This window comes from Arvicola amphibius, chromosome 2 (genome assembly GCF_903992535.2).
Source record: "Arvicola amphibius chromosome 2, mArvAmp1.2, whole genome shotgun sequence".
Taxonomy (NCBI): Eukaryota; Metazoa; Chordata; class Mammalia; order Rodentia; family Cricetidae; genus Arvicola; species Arvicola amphibius.
In genome coordinates this window covers 106,044,193-106,063,959 of record NC_052048.2, presented here as the reverse complement: position 1 = coordinate 106,063,959, position 19,767 = coordinate 106,044,193, and the positions used below count along the sequence as shown (strand labels likewise).

Below are 19,767 nucleotides of genomic sequence, written 5' to 3'. Positions count from 1 at the left end.
GTGGGGAAGGAATGGGAGGAGGGAAGGGAGTGGAAATTTGGATTGGTATATTTTAAAAGTCTAATAAAAAAGAAACTCCCTAATATGATAAAAATTCATATAAATACCTTTGTATGGTCCTTGAAAAAAAGAAAAACGAAATACCATCTTACATCTGTCAGAATGGTTAAGATAAAAACCACCAATGTTATCTTATGCTAAAGAGGATGTGGAGTAAGGGGAACACTCATTCATTGCTGGTGGGAATGCAAACTTGTACAATCACTTTGGAAATCAGCATGGCAGCTTCTCAGAAAATTGGAAATCAGCCTACCTCAGGATCCAGCAATACCACTCTTGGACATATACCCTAGAGATGCCCAATCATACTATAAAAACATTTCTTCAACTATGTTCATAGCAGCATTATTTGTAATAGCCAGAACCTGGAAACAACTTAGACGCCCCTCAAGTGAAGAATGGATAAAGAAAATGTGGCACATTTACACATTTGAGTACTACTAAGTGGTTAAAAAAATGACATCTTGAAATTTGAATGGAAATGGATGGGAACTAGAAAACACCATCCTGAGTGAGGTAACCCAGATACAAAAAGATGAAGATGGTATCTACTCACTCATAAGTGGATACTAGCTATAAATAAAGAACATTGAGCCTATAGTTCATGATCTTAGAGAAGTTAAGTAATAAGGTGAACCCAAAGAGATAGATAGATAGATAGATAGATACATAGATACATAGATAGATACATAGATACATAGATAGATAGATAGATCCACCTGGAAATTGGAAACAGACAAGATCATCAGACAAAATTGGGAGCATGGGACTGGGGGGGGAGAAGAGGAGGGGAGAAGGGGAGAGTTGAGGAGAACTTGACAGAACGGGATAGTCAAGATGGAAGAAGGACAGAAATGAGAGCAAGGGAAGAGATATCTTGTGTTCCACTTTATAAACTGAACTAATTTTGTATAACAGTTCTTTATTAGTGAATTTATCCATTATTTTCAGATAACAAATGCCAATACTGTGTACAATCTTTTTTCACACAGGTGTAGAATGTACGTGTAAGGTATTGATCTTTTTGGATGGGGAATATCATCCATAAGCAATATTTGAAGCCAGATCACCCTGGATTTGCTATTTTTTGAAGGACAATGAGGTCTCTCACAGTAAATAAACAAGCCAACAGTCTGGGTTGTTCATTATCATGGGACAATTGATGATATATAAATGTGTTGGCGCTGTTTGAAAGAGGGACAGAATAAGCAAATATCCTGATACTACAAAGCTTGTAGCCCAAGTCATCACAAATTAGCCTGAGACATTGCCCAAGTCACAGTAGACAGTTCTCCATTATTCAGGATTTCTATTCACACAGAAAACAGCACAGCCAAGAGTCAAGTGGATCTTTAAGAAAATGAAAGACTCTGGAGATCATAAGTTGTGGCGGGAAGGAATCTTTTATTGTTGTTCTGCTAAATTTACATGTCAAACTGCCTTCTATTTATGTTATATGAATAGATTCGTGTTGTGCTCAACCTTGCCTAGTGACCTAACTTTCTACAGTAGGCAGCAGTTTCTGTAGCAACTCATAACTATCATAACTAGACAAAGCAATGAGAATCAGTGACAGCTGACTGCTCAACACTACCTGGGATCCCTACTCCCCTTAGAGGCTCGTGGGGCAGAAGAAACATAGCCAGGGGATGTAGAGGATTTCTATGAAAAGTTGTCTTATGGATATGATATGATTGTTGTGCACAAGAACTAGAGTTACCTGCATAAGATCAAGCCAACATGATGAGTCAACATTTCAACAAGCAGTAATAATGGCTTACAGGAAGGAGACGGAGGTGGAGAAGGAGGAGGGAAATGGGACTACTGAGTCAGAAGGAAGGAGAGGAGAAAGTTGGGGGTAAATAATATTGAAATGTATTATATACATGTATGAAATAGCCAAATAAATTCAAAAGGGGAGAAGAATGAAGAATCTAACTCTCATTCTTGTCCATATTGGTTTTGTTCCTGGGGAAGCTCAATGCATAGGAATTGCTGGCAAATTCCTAAACGATAAAACTTAAAGTCCTGAAAGACTCAGACTTGAAATCTTTCATTACTATTGAAGGATGCATGTGTCAGTGCGTGGTGGGCTGCATGTGTCCACCTGTACCATTACACACTCTGAGACTTTAGACTCTCGAATATGGGGAATGCCAGCTTCTCTGGAATTTGATCCCATAAAGTTTGTAAGAACATTGCATGAAACACATGCAGTGGAAAAGATGTGTAGTCAGAAAAGACTCATGTTGGAAACTGGGAACTTTGGTTTTGGTGATCTTTGACAAATCGTGCATCTTTGGAGCAACAGGTCCACCTCATCACATGGCAAAGGTAGATTCTCTTCGTCCTGCTCCTGCCTTAAGAGTCTGTAATGACAAGCTGCCTGATATGTGAAAAGAACAAAAAGATAGAAACAAGCAGCACAGTACATGTTCTGCAAAGGGACTTTTCTGAGTTTCCAAACTTTAGATAAAACTGTTTGCGACTTGCCTCTGGCTGCACACATTTGCCAAATATTCTCATTGCTCAATGAATTCATACTTCAGAAGTAGTGATGTGCAGTCTCTTTTTATTCAATCTCTATATGAAAATGTCTGTTTTAACAAGTTAAAATACCATACTGAAGTCCCTCTTTATGGAAAAACTAGTAATCATTTAGTCCTTAGAACCATGACCTAAACATCTACCCTGGGCCCCACAATCACTCTGTTCAATAGAGCTACCTGTGGTCTCTGCAATCTTAGCAGACAATATCTCACAGTGGGAGTGTTTACTTGACTCAACAATAAAGAAATCGATGTCTGTCTATAAGTGTTTGAGTTTCACACAAGGTTTCATCAATTTATTCTGAGAATCCACTTTCTCTTTTCTTGTCCTGCCCTTACCTCGGCTTGCCTACACCCTCTTTCCCTCCTTCCCTCGTCCCTCCCCCTCTCTTTGTATTTCCCTCTCCAAAGTCTCTTACTGAACCTGCAGCCCTCTCCTTTACCTAAATTATCTGGCTGGCAAGCTCCAGTAATACATCCTCCTGTTTCTTCCTCCCCAGTGATGAGATTACAAGTACACACTGTTATGTTCAGCTTTTTATATGGATGCCAGGGATCAAACTCAGGTTGGTCTTCATGCTTGTACAGAAAGCACTGACCAACTGAGCCATCTCCCCAGACCCGTCATTGCTCTTTATCTGTATGTATGTTTATGTGTATATGCATGTGTGTGTGTGTGTGTGTGTGTGTGTGTGCAGGTACACTTACAGATAAAGAGGCCAAAAGTCAATGCTGGATGCCTTCATCAATCACTATACCACCTTAATTTATATTAGAAGGGTCTATTGCTGAACCTAGTCTTTATTAATTGAGCTAGAATACCTAGTCAGCACAAGGAGCATCCTGTCCCTTCTCATGCTCCCTCACCAGCACTGAGGTTACAGCTGCATTCTTCCACATCTGGTTTTGTTGTTGCCATGGACATTAGCATCCAAACTTTGGTCCTATATTTATATTAGGCAAGCACTTGGCCCACTGAGTCATTTCCCTAGTCTTTTCTTATTCTGCTTTGTAACTTCTATGTATACAAATTCTGGGAATTCTGAAGCTTAGGGTGTTTTGTTTTCCTCTGCTATAACAAAAGGGCAGTCTTCAGTAAACTTTTTTTTTCCTGGAAGTAGGGTTTCTAGAATCTTACTCTGTAGATGAGGCTAACCTTGAACTCAGAGCATCGCCTGCTTCTGCCTCCAAAAGACTAAGAGTCAAGGTGTATGCCACTTCTGTCATCTTGTCTTTAGTAAACTTAAAGATTATGCCTCTCTAGTACAACCAGACAAAAGTATGTCATTAAGCCTTCCATTTCTTGTTGCTTTATGGATATGTGTTGTTGGGGATTGTAGAAGGCTGGAGTTTGGGAGGCAGAGGGCAGTAAATATCTCACAATAAATACAAAGGCAATTCTGGTTTGTTCAGTATTGTGAGGCTTCTATTAGTTCACCAGAGAAATACTCAAAACAAATTGAGTGCTCATATGTGTCCTGTAGCTGGTCAGCAAGGTTATGACTTTCTTTTTATTCTCTCATAGTTATTTCCATCCCTAAATAAATCTCAGATGTTAACCCTTTCATGTACCCTTACATATGACTACAAAGGTTTCATTGATATGAAAGTATCATAAATAAACACATGGTTATAGAGAATTTTCACAAGCAGTAAAATTTGGCGTACCAATTCACAAGAATTTTCTTATAGGTCATTAAAATTTCTCTGGGTAGAGTTTGCTTAGGAAAGCCTTTTTCATGGCATTCTTCAGCTCCTTGTTCCTGAGACTGAAGATGATGGGGCTGAGGAAGGGGGTGAGGACCGTGTAGGTGATACCCATCAGGGTGTCTCCTTCTAGAGACTTGGGACCCTTGGGCTTGAGGTAGATGACAGAGGCAAAGCCATAGTGCACAATCACCACAGTGAGGTGGGATGCACAGGTGGAGAAGGCCTTCTGCCGACCCTCAGCTGATGGTATCTTCAAGATGGCTGCCACAATGAAGGTATAGGAGAGGAGGATGAGGAGAAAGCATCCCAGGAGGGCTGTGATGCACACAAGACCTACACCTCTGGCTACCACAAGTACATCCTTTCCACATGCCAGCTTCAATAGAGGGGGAACATGACAAGCAAAATGGTGGATCTCATTGGGTCCACAGAAAGTGAGATTGAAAATGGCTGTTGTCACCAGTGTCCCCATTAATGAACCACCAACCCAGGACCAGGCAACCAAGCAGGCACAGCCACCAGGGCTCATGAGCACATTGTAGCGCAGTGGGTGACAGATGGCCACATAGCGGTCATAGCCCATGACTGTGAGGAGGAAAGAGTGGGTGAAGCCGAATGTGAAGGAGAAGAACATCTGGCTGGCACAGGCCAGGAAGGCGATGGAGTGAAGCGTGGAGAGCAGGTCGGCCAGCATGCGTGGGATGATGGCAAAGGTGTAGAAAATCTCAGAGATGGAGAGCGCACACAGGAAGAGGTACATGGGTGTGTGGAGGCTGTGTTCAGTCCAGATGGTGGCCATGATGAGCAGGTTGCCCAGCAGCGTGAAGAGGTACATGAGGAGGAACAGCAGGAAGAACATCAGCTGAAGGTGAGGGAAGGTAGAGAAGCCGATGAGGATGAACTCTGACACTCCTGAGTGATTGACTCCCTGCACGGAGGCCATGCCTGAGGTGAGGTAGGGAGAGGTAATGTACTTGATGGAGAAAAATTATCAGTTTCCACCCTACCTGGACACACCAAAGAGGTTGATCCTGTGAGAAGATTGCAGATGTATTAATCTTGTTCCTACTGTTATAGCCTATAACTTAATTCAGTCATCACATTAATAGAGGTGATATTATTTTCTCCTCCATTTTGAATGTCTTTCGCATACTCGCTGCGAATGTTGGGATGCACCAATATTGGGCAAATTGTCAAAGTGAATCTGCTAAAAAGGCAGATCCACGATCAATCCCACACTTGTATTGACCTCTTAGATTTCCATCCCAGGTGTTCCTTTGCTTTGCATCCCCCGTGAAATTGTTCCTTTACTGGAGCTTCCAACCATTGCTCTCCTGCCCTTACACTTTCCTGTGAGAAATCCTGGTTATTTTCCCAGTTTCAGGGGCCCCAGTGTATACCAACTCATGACTATAAGCCCTGGCAAGGTTCAAGTCCAACTTAATGTACAACAGTCTACTGATTCCTCTTGGATTGCAAGCGCTGAGGTAATCAGCTCAAATGTGTAACCATGTACAGTAGCAGAACCAGTTTCAGTCCCTACTCTGTCTACGGTGAACTTCAGTAAATTTATTCACACTGTTTTTCTCTGTATTTCTCTCAATATCACAAAAGTTGTTGTAAGAAAGAATAAGTTTTAAATCCATGGTGGCACACACATTCAACCTCAGCAATCGGGTGGCAGAGGCAGGGGGATGTCTGTGAGTTTGAGGCTAGTCTAGTCTACATATTGAGTTCCAGGACAGGATCCAAAGCTACAAAAAGAAACCCTGGCTTGAAAATCCAAAACAAGGAAAATGAAATAATAAGTGTTTCTTAAATTTTTATTAAAAGGTGCCAACCCAGAAGGTGCAATGTAACATATTTAAGTATACATAAGAGGGGAAAATGCTGTTTTTGTCCAGTAAATTATGTGATTTAATGAGGTCTCCACATTTCAATATGAATCACTTAACTATAACATATTTGGTAACAGACAATACAAAGTTTGAAAGATCAGATCATTTTTCTGTTTCCTAGTCCCTTGGTTTTGCCTATTGTACATACTTGATGTAAATGGAATCCTGAGATATATATCCTTCAGTGTTTGACAACTTTTGTACAAGTGACTACATTTTTCTATTATTATTGTTGCTGTTGTGGCTATTTACTGCATTGTGCACATTTGTTTGTGCACAGGTGTGTGTGTGTGTGTGTGTGTGTGTGTGTGTGCACATCTGTGTATGTAAAATGCATTCAGGTGCCTGAGAAGGCCAGAAGAGAATGTTAGATCCCCTAGAGCTTCTGAGCTCCTCACGTGAGGTTTGGAAACCAAACAAGGGTGCACTGGAAATATAGCATTAACTTCTGAGTTGACTCTCCAGGCACTGGTGAATGCCCTCTTCGATCAGCTAAGGTCTTCGATTGCTTAAAGGTTTATCATGAGAAATCAAAGAAAAACTATCTGTTTTAGTGAGTGGTGGCTGTGTTCCTCAAATACCACCAACTTTCAGGTTACCGGCTTTTAGTCTAGATGCCACTTAATCATTTCCTGCTTTTCAAGGTTAGCACCTTCCAATCAGTTCAAAGATGGTGGTTCTAGCAGCCCCATACAACCCCAACCAACTCGATCATGGAGGTGAATGGTTTTAGGAATTAACATCCTCTAAGATAAAACTGAATGGATGCCACCAGGACACATGGACTCTGTGCTCATACAATTTCTCTGTGCACAAAGCAGGATTTCTTAACACAAGCCTATTGAAATTGAAACCTAATAATTTATTCTGTTATGGGCCCTCCTGTGCCTTTTTGTGGTGTTTAACAACATCTCTCATCTTTACTGTGTAGGTAGCAGAAGCTGCTGACCAAATGTGACAAGGAAATCATTCCAGAAAGTATGAGTGACTTCGTAGAGAAACATTTGTCCTTGTTAAAAATCGCTGACCTACAAAGCATACAGTTGCCTCATGGGTACCCTTGCTCTGCATTCTGCATGAGATTGTTGCCCAAGCTCCCTTTGTCCATTTGGCAAACATGTGTTTCTGCTTAAGGCACAGATTCAACATCATGTCCTCCTTAGAGTTTTTGTGTTCATTTTCTTCCCAAATCAGATCGAGTCACGCTATTCTAAGTGACTATAATAAACCCAGCTTACAACTTGGTCATGGATCCATTGATCTGCATCATGCTGGGCTCACATCTGCTTGTAGATCTGGATTGTGAGTTCTTCTATCAATGACTGTATAACCGTAATGATTACTCTAGCTTAATGTACTAAATGCAATGGATTCCCATAGGAACATCTGTCTTCTGTGTCTGTCATGTGCACCCTTGTGCACCTGTCACTAGGCTCAGCACCCTTCTGTGGTTCTTGAATCTTTCCCTGGCTGTGGGAAGGAGCTGCTGTGCTCTCAGTTATTTATAGCAGAAGGGAGATTCCCACAGAGAACTCATCTCTCTCCCAGGGAAGGACAAATTTGGAGCAGAGGGGTCAGGATTTGAACTTAGGACCCGTTGCTCACAGAGCTTGTCTTCTTGACCTCCTGTTATTCTACTCATCATGACTGTTAAACAGAAAATCAGAGGCTGCTCTCAAGTCAGAGATGTCTTTCCTCTGTGACTGACCGTGCCCACTTCTATCCTTATATTACCCATGACCCAAGCAATACACAGAAAGGGAGAACTCTGCAATTAGAGCTGATCACCCCCGTGAAGAGGAGACTGAGATTGCATATGCCACCCATTGGCATGACAGGAACTTGAGTGGTTATTTGTTCAGAAAAATGAAAAATCAGGAGGAGAATAAAAGACCTGTGGCTTCCAGGGAATGGTGAGGACAAAGAAAGGAGGAGAAGACACAGTGAAGAGGATTTCTAAAGGTAGTAAGAATGCTGCAGACTTTCAGGAGGAACACATGGCTTTGTACAATTGTCCAAACCTAGGGACTGTACAACACTAAGAATGAAACCTAATATAAACATGAAATTCAGGAGCATACATACAAACACACACACACATACTCACACACACACATATATACACACACAGGAACACAGGGAGAGGCCAAGAGGCAGGTATATGAGAAGGACAAGACACAGTAAGTCTTACAAGTACCCATGGTTGGTGCCACTTTGATATCTAGATACCTGGTATGGATAAATGCTACCCATAAATTTCTTTAGTGTTTCTCAAATTCAGCATTAGGGACATTTAGAATACTATCATTTATTTTTAAATTGATAATATATTTGATTGGATAATCATGGATATGTACATTTATGCAAAACAATGACTATTTAGGTGAATACCTATTTATTAGTAGATGTGTCATGATTAAGTCAAACTGTTGGCCAAATAAGTTCACCTCAGTGCTCAGGAGTTTCTGTGTTGTGCCAGAGGCAATTTTAACATTGCCACATATGATAGATTTTTATTGACTACAGTTACCCATCCTAATGAATTTGCTGCCTGTGATCAGTAATTCTGCATTCACTCTCCTCAAAGTACAAGCTTCTGGCCACCAATCACACAAGATACAAACAGGCAAATTCTACGTGATACCGATGATGAGGAATATAACAAGGTTGAACTCATAGAGATGATGAGGAGATGTTATGCCTAGACCCTGTCTTTATGGAGGGACCTGTGCCTTGAATTTTGACACATTTCCTGAAGGATGGACTGTGTTTGAGAAACAATGGCTTATCCAGCTTCCCTCTAAGATCCCATTTTGTCCCTCCTGTTTCTTCTTCACTGACATCTCTCAGCTCCCTTGCCCTTCTTTGCATCTATTACTTCCCCTTTCCTCATGAAATCCTTATTCCTTACATGCCTTGGAATTGGCCTCTCAGTCCTCAGGGTAATCTGTCTTCCATATGCCTGTCCCCAGCCTGCTGCTGGACTCTGGCTGCACAGACCAACACATGATAACACAGAAAGATAACCTGGGTAAGAGAGTCTGCTCTTAGATCTCTGCAAGTCAGCTTTCCCACCTGTCTAAACGACCTACCTCATGAAGTAGGAGATCCCGAGAAGATACAATCTATTGTGCAGTTGTCACACGGTCTTCATGACCCCTGCCTCATATACTTGAATTTCTTGAAGAGATGCAGAAGCAAGTGACTTCTCTGAGTCCCTGGCTGAAGCTGGCTTCCGAGGTCTTTCCTGGTGAGGTGGACGCGAGGAACAAGCAACTAACCTGAGGGTCGCGGCTCTGCACCTGATCCCTCTAATAGAAATCCCTGATTGAAAATGCCTGTGAATGTGGACACTGTACTGGTATGACTAGGGCCAGCATGGCCGGCAGTTTAGAGGAGCCTGGTCACCATTATCTATCCTTCCTGTGCTACCTACCCACTGCCTTTTCTGGCTGGCTGTGGTCCAGCAGCCTCTGCTTCTGCTACAGGGAGCCCAAGGCCCCTAAGGCATTGCTGGGAATGAGGCCACCTCGGGGAATCTGTGTCCTGACTTTCCTCTCACTGCTTTCCAGGGGTGAGTCAATTACCTGAGCTTCTCTGTGGCTTGAGAAGAGACTTAATTCTTGACAATCTGCACATGTGGCACGCTAGCTGTTAGAATTAATAGGAGAATAGGCCTGCGGCTGCCCACAGAGATGAGAGGCTGCCAGAACACTTCCTCCACTTTCCTCCTTCCTCATCTTGAATCTCATGTTCAGGCAGGAGGGATTTTCAAAGTTACATCTTTAATTCAGAGAACATACTTGCTTCTTTTTCTTGAGCAATTAAAAGGCCACAAAATAAGGTTGAGGGCCACGAAAAATTCAGTCACGAAAACATTTTATGCGAATCTTTTAAAACACCTTTTCTGAACATTATTGGATGTATTTACCCTTTATTTAGTGGGAGGGGGCATGGATAACACACTTGTGCAGTTCACCTTGCTGGCCACATTCACAGCGTTACATATACATGACATGTGAACCAATGCAAACCTTAAAAATGACATTGCTCTGGATAACATAATTTCATTTTTGAGATATTATATTATATTTTTTATATAATAGAACTCAGTATATAAGTCAAGGGGAGTTTACATCTTTCTAGTGTTCAACTAACATTTATACCTAGATCAAATCATTTTCGTTAGGCTCATGAGACCACTCTGTGGTTAAGAGTGGACATTGACCTTGCAAAGGACCTGAATTCAGTTCCCGGCTCCCATGTCAGGCAGCTTAATAATGCCTATAACTCCAGTTCAGGGTATCAGATGCCCTCTTTCTGGTCCCAGTGGGGACACATTAGGACACATACACATGAATAGAAATAAAAAGAACACCATAATTTTCAGAATCGCCAAAGGAAACTTCGTTTCCACAGCAGCCACAGTTCAGTCTATCCCTGAAGCCAGTGGAAATCTCCAGGTTCGTCTCCTCCTTGGATTCGCCTATTTGTACCATTTCACATAAGTGGAAACAGAAGAGCTGTGGCTTTTTCTTAACTGAGTACAGCACTTTCAACGTTCTTTCCTTGTGTATTATGTATTAGCAATTCATTCCTTTATGAAGCTGAATATGCACCTGCTATGTGGATCTAGCCCTTTCTGTATACCACTTAAGTCTTTTCTACCTTGTGACATGTAAATAGTGCCTTTATTACAGGTGTAAAATTGTTTATTTATTGTTTGTGTGCACGCGCACACGCACACCCATGTGTGTGTGTGTGCGTGTGTGTGCCAGCCACAGCATATGCATCAAACTAAGAGGACAACCTGTGGGAGCCAGTTTGGATATCCATGCCTGGATGGTATCTGCAAATAACACATGTTTTTTTTCTGAACATTTTGAGGGAAAATTTGTAATGACCAAAGATTGTCAACCTTTCAGTCCTGACATTCTGGACAGGTCATGCTTTTTGGTGATGACAAGATGGTGAATAGCAGGAAGTTGATCCACATTTCTGCTATCAAACATCATCAGGGAAGCTTCTGCTTGCAGTAGTTGGCAATTAATTCAAAGACTTACAGCTGAGGATAGAGCATAGCGTGAGAGACTTTGGATTACTCAATCGTGAATGGGATGTTTTCATCAAATCCCTTCCCTCAAGGATTCAGGATCTTTGTGAAAGAGGAGGAGAAGATTGTAAGAGTCAAAGGTGATGGATGACTCCAAGGAACAGTGTCTTACAGACACAACAGGGCTGATGCTCATATGAGCTCAGAGACCATGGCATCACACATATGGCCTGCAAGGACTCAGTCAAGATGGGTTGGACCTAACTAAAAAGCTATTGCCAATTGATACCTGTTGACAAAGGGACAATCAGTGTTATACATGCACAACATAGTACATTAACCACACTCCATAGCAAGTGCCATGCCCAGAAATAGTGGCCAACACAAAGCAGATTCCATGTGGATTTTTGTTTTGTTCTTATATATCTTGTTTCATTGTTTTTTTTTTTACTTACTTTTTTGGCAATAGAAAAAAAGAACATGAAATTGGATGGGTAGGGAGATTCAGGGCATCAGGGAGGACTTGTAGGGAAGGAAAAACTTGACCAAAATATGTTGCATAAAAGAATTTTAATTGAGCCAGGTGGTGGAAGCACATGCCTTTAATCCCAAAACTCAGGAGGCAGAGACAGGCAGATCTCTGTGAGTTTGAGGCCAAGCTGATCTACAAAGAGAGTTCCATGACAACAAGGGCTATTACACAGAAGAACCCTGTCTCAAAACCAAAAGGTAAAAAAGAAAGCCAGATTTGGAGGAGGGAAAGAAGGAGAGAGAGGAAGACAGAGACACACACATGCACACACACACACACACACACACACACACACACACACAGTGAGAGAGAGACACAGAGAGAGGGGAGAAGGGAGGGAGAGAGGGAGAGAGGGAGGGAGGGAGGGAGGGAGAGGAAGAAGGAGAGAGAGAGAAGAAGAAGAGAGAGACAGAAAGACAGATGGGGAGAAACTATCACAGGTAGATAGAGGCCTGAGATAAGATAGACTCACTAAAAAATTCCTCCAGGATCCTATGGCCTGCAATTAGATTCTATCTCTTGGAATGTATAATACCTCCCAAACCCATGTTTATTAACTATTAACCTGTTACTATATTAACCTATTGAGTCTTTCTGATACAGTAGCCCCTCAATGTTTGGACTTACTATCTAAGGACCATAACATATGGTCTTTACATAACATAACATATGAGCCTTTAGGGGGCAAATTCATATTCAAACAATAACACCCCCTTAATAAGGTCCAGAATTTGCATCATCTTAGACTCAACCACTCCTTCAGGTCACTGAGTTGCTTCACACTAACAGTAAGTGAGCCAGGCAAGGATGTTGCATACCATCTTTGAATATGAAGCCAGGAGAGGCCATGTCTTCCTTCTGTGTTTACTTAAAATGCACATAAGAAGGGAAATCTAAAAGGCTCTATGTGGGTTTAGAAACTGGGGATAGAACCAGATGAGGGGGATACTGTGATCTCTCCCCAAACAAACAAAACCAAAAATTAGGTTGGCAAACAACTATGCCCTTAAGAATGTAGAGATTCCAGGAACTCATAGTGATGAAACTCAAACACCCAGTGAAACTTGGGAGATGTACCTCCAAAGACAGGATGCAGATGAAAACCCCAGAGTCATGGATGAGGGACTGCTCTGTAAGTTGTAGGCTACTGAGTTATCTAATGTTATCCTCAGCCCCAATATATAGAGGCTATTGTTACTACTGTTGGTTGTACACTAGAAATAGAGACAGTAAGTGCTTGTTTCTGAAGACCACACATGCTGTAGTCACAGGACAGGGAAGAATTGAGCTAAAACTAAACTGGGAGTCTCTTTCCTGAGGATTCCCATAGACACTGCTAAAATGCATTAATACAAGCTTTAAGGGGATAACTATCACCAACAGTGCAGATTTGTTATGGATCCAGAGTGTTATGGAAGCAATATGCCAGACAAGATGTTCTCACAGGGCAATAGTGGCATGGTTGTTATGGGTACAACTGGCCCTTTAATTGAAATTAAGGTAGATCTACAGGAGATAGCAACTGGGTACTGTAAACTAAGCAAAACTTTATGGCTGGGGAAGAATAGTCAAGTAAGGAAACTACTTATATTTTGATAAATGGATAGTGTACCTTGGAAATCAACTTCTAAACATTTGTGATTATGCCCAGATGTTACCATAATATTCAGCCTTTGTAATAGAGGGCTCCCTTTTTTTAAAGTGAACAACAGAAATTGCAAACATGCATTCCTCCATGACTTGCTGAGAATAAATGCACTCTACAGTGACAGAGTGTCCCAGCACTCTGGGATACACAGTCAAACACACAGCACCACCACCATCATCATCATCAATGATGCAGAAAATACCTCAGAAAATAGGACAGAAGGAATGTCAAAGACTGAGGAAAAGGAGGTTGTAGGGTATACCTGTTTCCTCTGAGCTTAACATGACCACGGGCAGACAAAGCAGAGAGCACTAGATGGCCCCCCACACTCACAGCATTGGCCCTCATGTACTAGAGATTGCTTTGATGGTCATGGCCATGGACATGGAGCAGGCCAAATAATACAGCGTTCTTCTTTCTATGCAGGTGGTGAGATGGCTGTTATCCTTCCACTGTAGGAGTAGGTGGGTCACAAGAACCTACCTTAGGGACAAGCCAATCTCCTATCTTCTGCTATCTAGCAGGTCAGAGAAAGGCTGACTAAGGGTGGAACACCTAGGATATAGCTTCTGTGAGGTCATTACTCATGCCGGGGGTGGTGTGTCTTTTGGTGATGTATCAAGTTTTGAGTCATACAGGCTCCTGTAAGTACCCCCTCATTCATATTTCTTACACACGATTCATAGGTTCATACAGGTAGACAAGGTTGGAAAAATTTCTCTTATTTTTTTTTTCTGCTCTATTGAGAATGAATAGACAATTATAATGAATTCACAAGAAAAAGGCAGATGTCCTTTTCAAATGTCACATTACATGGCTGTTTGGATAGTTTGTATTACCCCATAGGCTTGGTTTATTTGGAAACATTTCGCCAGGGTGGTAGCCCTGTTTTGTTAGATTGTAGAAAAGTTAGAAGACAGAGCCAAAGAATATCACAAAGTCAGACCATGCAACCAACCTTACACAAGAGATTTATGGGGGAGAAATACAGATTGGCCACGGCTTCTGATCAGGAAGAGAGTCAGCTGTGGATTCAATGGAAGGGAAGGCTTTTATAGAGATTTTTGGAGCATGTACATTGAGCTTGGTTGGGAAAGTATGTAAGGATAGGAAACACTGTTTGGTCATTAATGTTGAGTCAAGTGGTGAGGGGTTTCAAGTCTTGGAGTTCAGGGTCAAGTCAAGGGTAGGATATTTTTTCTTTGGAATCTGCCTTGGGTTTCATGTCAAGTCAGGCTCAAGGTGTTGTTCTTTGGACATGATATTGGGGTCAAGTTAGGGTCAGGATGTTCTGGTGTTCTTTTCTTGGTCCTGGTCTTGAGGTCAAGTCAGGGTCAGAATGTTGTTTCCCTGACCCATTTTCCCTACAATGGTATGGGGTGGGGTGTCTATACTGCCTCACCTCACCTGAGCTGGACTCCTGTTATCTATGAACTACAGAGCCTTCATCTTCTGAACCTCTTGAATCCACCGCCCAAGTGCTAGAAAATCAGCTGTGCATCACAGTGCCCAGTATATGTTAGGACCAAATTCAGTTCTTGCATGTGGGGCAAGTGCTCTACCAACTGAGCTATATCCCAAGCTCTCCTGGCCTCCCTTTTTTTGAACATTTGAGAGATGAACGATGATGTACCCAAGGCTGGCCTAAAACTCACCATGTAGCCCAGTCTGTCCTTAAATTCATGGCTATTTACTAGTCTCAGTTTTGTGAATGTTGGGATTGCAGGCTTCTTGATATAATGATGTCATTCTCTTTCTTCTATTTCTTTGTTTTCTTCTTTTTATTTTTGGTAGGATTTCATGAATCTCAGATTGGCTTCAAACTGTAGCCAAGGGTTGTCTTGAACTTCTGATCCACCTGCCCCTACCTCCCCATTGTTAAGGTTACAGTTATGTACAACTGTACTAGTCAGGGTACTTTAGAAGAACAAAACCAATGGGAAGAGGTGTGTGTGTGTGTGTGTGTGTGTGTGTGTGTGTGTGTGTGTGTTTGTATTTGTGCATATATGTCAGTTAAGTAATCAGGCCAGTTCTTTAGTTGGGGATCCTTACACAGGGATTCAAATTTGTGTTAAGTTGACATTCAAACAAACTGTGATAATCTAAGCCTCATCAACTTGACACATAAATTCTGGTTATTGATCTTTTTTGTCTCTGCCTCTACTGCCTCCTGCATGAATCTGTCCCTTTCTCTTTCCCTCTGTCCCTCTCCTGCTCTTTGTATTTCTCTCTCAAGACTCTCTTACCAAACCTGCAACAACAACCTCCTTTACATAAACTAGCTGGTCAGTAAGCTCAAGTCCTCCATCCTCCTGTCTCTTCCTCCCCAGTGATAAGATTACAAGTACACACTGCTATTCTCGGCTTTTTATGTGGACGCCAGTGATCAAATTCAGGTTGGTCCTCATGCTTGTACAGAAAGCACTGACCAATTGAGCTATCTCCCCAGTCCCATTATTACTCTTTAACTGTATGTATGTTTATGTGTATATGCATGTCTGTGTGTACGTGCATGTGTTGTGTGCAGGTGTGTGTATGTGAGTGTGCAGGTACCCTAACAAATGTAGAGGTCAAAAGGCAATGTTAGATGCCTTTGTCAATACCTACTTCATCTTAACTCATATAGGAAGGGTCTATTGCTAAACCTAGTCTTCACTAATTGAGCTAGACTACCTAGCCAGATCCAAGGAGCATCCTGACCCTTCTCGTGTCACCAGCACTGAGGTTATAGCTGCACTCTGCCACTCCTGGCTATTTTGTTAACATGGACATTAGCATCCAAACTTAGGTTCCATATTTATATTAAGCAAGCACTTGGCCCACTGAGTCATTTCCACAGTCCTTGCTTATTGTGCTTGGTAGCTTACATCCTGGCAGTTCTGAAACTTGGGGTATTTTCTTTTCCACTGCTATATACACAGAGGGCAGTGTTTAGTAAACTTTATTCTGAGATAGTGTTTCTCTGTGTAGGCCTAGCTGTCATGCTGTCCTGGAACTCTCTCTGTAGACTAGGCTGGCCTTGAATTCAGAGCATCTCCTGCCTCTCCCTCCAGAATAATGGGAATCAAGGCCTGTGCAAGCACTCTCATCTCAGCTTTGGTAAACTTAAATATTGTGCCTCTTTCAGACAACCAGACAAAAGTATGTCATGAAGTCTTCCAATTCTTGTTGCATTATGGATATGCGTTGTTGAGGATTGTAGAAGACAGGAGTTTGGGAGACAAAGGGCAGTAAATATTCTCACAATAAATACATCAGCCAGTTCTGGTTTGTTCAGTATTGTAAGACTTGTATTAACCACCAGAGAAATACTCAAGACAGTTTGAGTGCTAATAATTGTCCTGTACCTGGTCAGAAAGGTTATGACGTTTTTTTATTCTCTCATAGTTATTTCTATCCCAAAATAAATCCCAGATGTTAATAATTTCATGTACACATACATATGACTACAAAGGTTTCATTGATATGAAAGTATCATAAATAAACACATGGTGATAGAGAATTTTCACAAACAGTAAAATTTGGTGTACCAATACATGCGAATTTTCTTATAGGTCATTAAAATTTCTCTGGGTAGAGTTTGCTTAGGAAAGCCTTTTTCATGGCATTCTTCAGCTCCTTGTTCCTGAGACTGAAGATGATGGGGCTGAGGAAGGGGGTAAGGACTGTGTAGGTGATACCCATCAGGGTGTCTCCTTCCAGTGATTTGGGACCCTTGGGCTTGAGGTAGATGACAGAGGCAAAGCCATAGTGCACAATCACCACAGTGAGGTGGGATGCACAGGTGGAGAAGGCCTTTTGCCGACCCTCAGCTGATGGTATCTTCAAGATGGCTATCACAATGAAGGCATAGGAGAGGAGGATGAGAAGAAAGCATCCCAGGAGGCCTGTGATGCACACAAGACCTACACCTCTGGCTACTACCAGTACATTCTCCCCACATGCCAACTTCAATAGAGGGGGAACATGACAAACAAAATGATGGATCTCATTGGGTCCACAGAAAGTGAGATTGAAAATGGCTGTTGTTACCACTGTTCCCACAAATGAACCACCAACCCAGGACTCAGCCACCAAGCAGGCACAGCCACCAGGGCTCATGAGCACATTGTAGCGCAGTGGGTGACAGATGGCCACATAGCGGTCATAGCCCATGACTGTGAGGAGGAAAGAGTGGGTAAAGCCGAATGTGAAGGAGAAGAACATCTGGCTGGCACAGGCCAGGAAGGCGATGGAGTGAAGCGTGGAGAGCAGGTTGGCCAGCATGCGTGGGATGATGGCAAAGGTGTAGAAAATCTCAGAGATGGAGAGCGCACACAGGAAGAGGTACATGGGTGTGTGGAGGCTGTGTTCAGTCCAGATGGTGGCCATGATGAGCAGGTTGCCCAGCAGCGTGAAGAGGTACATGAGGAGGAACAGCAGGAAGAACATCAGCTGAAGGTGAGGGAAGGTAGAGAAGCCAATGAGGATGAACTCTGACACTCCTGAGTGATTGACTCCCTGCATGGAGGCCATGCCTGAGGTGAGGCAGGCAGAGGTGATCTACTTGATGGAAAAAAGTTAATCGTTTCCACACCAAAGAGGTTGATCCTGGGAGAAAATTACAGATCTATTAATCTTGCTTCTATTGTTATAGATTAAAAATTAATTCAGCCATCATATTAATAGAGGTGATATTATTTTCTCCTTATTTTGAATGTCTTTGGCACATTTACTACGAATATTGGGACATAGGAATCTTAGGCAAATTGTCAAAGTGAATCTGCTAAAAAGGCAGATCCAAGATCAACCCCACACTTGTACTGACCTCTTAGATTGTATATCCCAGGTGTTCCTTTGCTTTGCATCCCCAGTGAAATTGTTCCTTTTCTGGAGCTTCCAACCATTGCTGTCCTCCCCTTACACTTTCCTGTGAGAAATCCTGGTTATTTTCCCAAGTTCAGGGGCCCCAGTGTATACCAACTCATGACTATAAGCCCTGGCAAGGTTCAAGTCCAACTTAATGTACAACAGTCTACTGATTCCTCTTGGATTGCAAGCTCTGAGGTAATCAGCTCAACTGTGTAACAATGTACAGTAGCAGAACCAGTTTCAATCCCTACTCTGCCCACTGTGAACTTCAGTAAATTTATCTACTCTGTTTTTCTCTGTATTTCTCTAAATATCACAAAAGTTGTTGTAAGAGATAGTAAGTTTTAGATTCATCCATGGTGGCACAGGCTTTTAATCTAAGCACTCGGGCGGCAGTGGCCAGGGGATGTCTGTGAGTTTGAGGCTAGTCTAGTCTACATATTGAGTTCTAGGGCAGGATCCAAAGCTACACAAAGAAACCCTGGCTTGAAAATCCAAAAACAAGATAAAAGATAAATAAGTGTTTTTAAAATTTTTCTTGAAATGTGCTAACCCAGAAGGTGCAATGTAGCATATTTAAGACTACATGAAAGGGGAAAATGCTGGTTTTGCCCAGTAAATAATCTGAATTTAATGAGGTCTCCACATTTCAATATGAATCTCTTAACTGTACATATTTGGTAATAGAAAATGCAAAGTCTGAAAGATAATATCATTGTTCTGTTTTCTGGGCTCTCGGTTTTGCCTGTTGTACATACTTTATATATATAGAATCCTGAGATATATGGTCTACTGTGTTTGACAACTTTTGTACAAGTGATTATCTTTTTCTAATATTACTGCTGTTGTTGTTGCTATTTACTGTGTGTGTGCACATTTGTTTGTGCACAGGTGTGTGTGTGTGTGTGTGTGTGCACATGTGTGTGTGTAACATGTGTCCAAGTGCCTGAAAAGGCCAGAAGATAATGTTAGATTCCCTAGAACTTCTGACCCCTCAATGTGGGCTTTTGAAAGTTCACTGGAACTTCATAAAACAGTAAACCACTGAGTCCCCTCTTCAGACCCTGATGAATACCCTCTTCAGTCAGCTAAGTATTTGATTGTTTACAGGTTTATCATCTATTTTAGTGAGTGGTGGCTGTGTTTCCCAAATACCACCAATATTCAGGTTACTGGCCTCTATGCTAGATGTCATTTGATCATTTCCTTCATTTCAAGCTTACCACCTTCCAATCTGTCCAAAGATGGTAGAGCCTCATACAACCTCAACACTCTGATATCATGGAGGTCAATGGTTTTTGGAAATTACATCCTGTAGGTTAAAACTGAATGGATGCCACCAGGACACATGGACTCTACACTTATACAGTTCCTCTGTGCACAGAGCATGGTTTCTTAACACAAGACTATTGAAATTGGAACCTAATAATTCATTCTGTGATGGATCCTCCCGTGTCCTTTGTGGT

General features: G+C 42.0%; 2 protein-coding genes across 2 annotated transcripts; both read right to left on the bottom strand.

Annotated features, from left to right (window-relative positions):
- Window positions 1-4,305: 4,305 nt before the first annotated feature.
- Window positions 4,306-5,262, bottom strand: LOC119807276 (olfactory receptor 10H1). Its single transcript, XM_038319336.1, has one exon. It carries the CDS (start codon window positions 5,260-5,262, stop codon window positions 4,306-4,308), a length of 957 nt encoding a protein of 318 aa, XP_038175264.1.
- Window positions 5,263-17,008: 11,746 nt separating this feature from the next.
- Window positions 17,009-17,965, bottom strand: LOC119807275 (olfactory receptor 10H1-like). Its single transcript, XM_038319334.1, has one exon. The coding sequence runs from the start codon at window positions 17,963-17,965 to the stop codon at window positions 17,009-17,011; it is 957 nt and encodes a 318-aa protein (XP_038175262.1).
- Window positions 17,966-19,767: the final 1,802 nt, after the last annotated feature.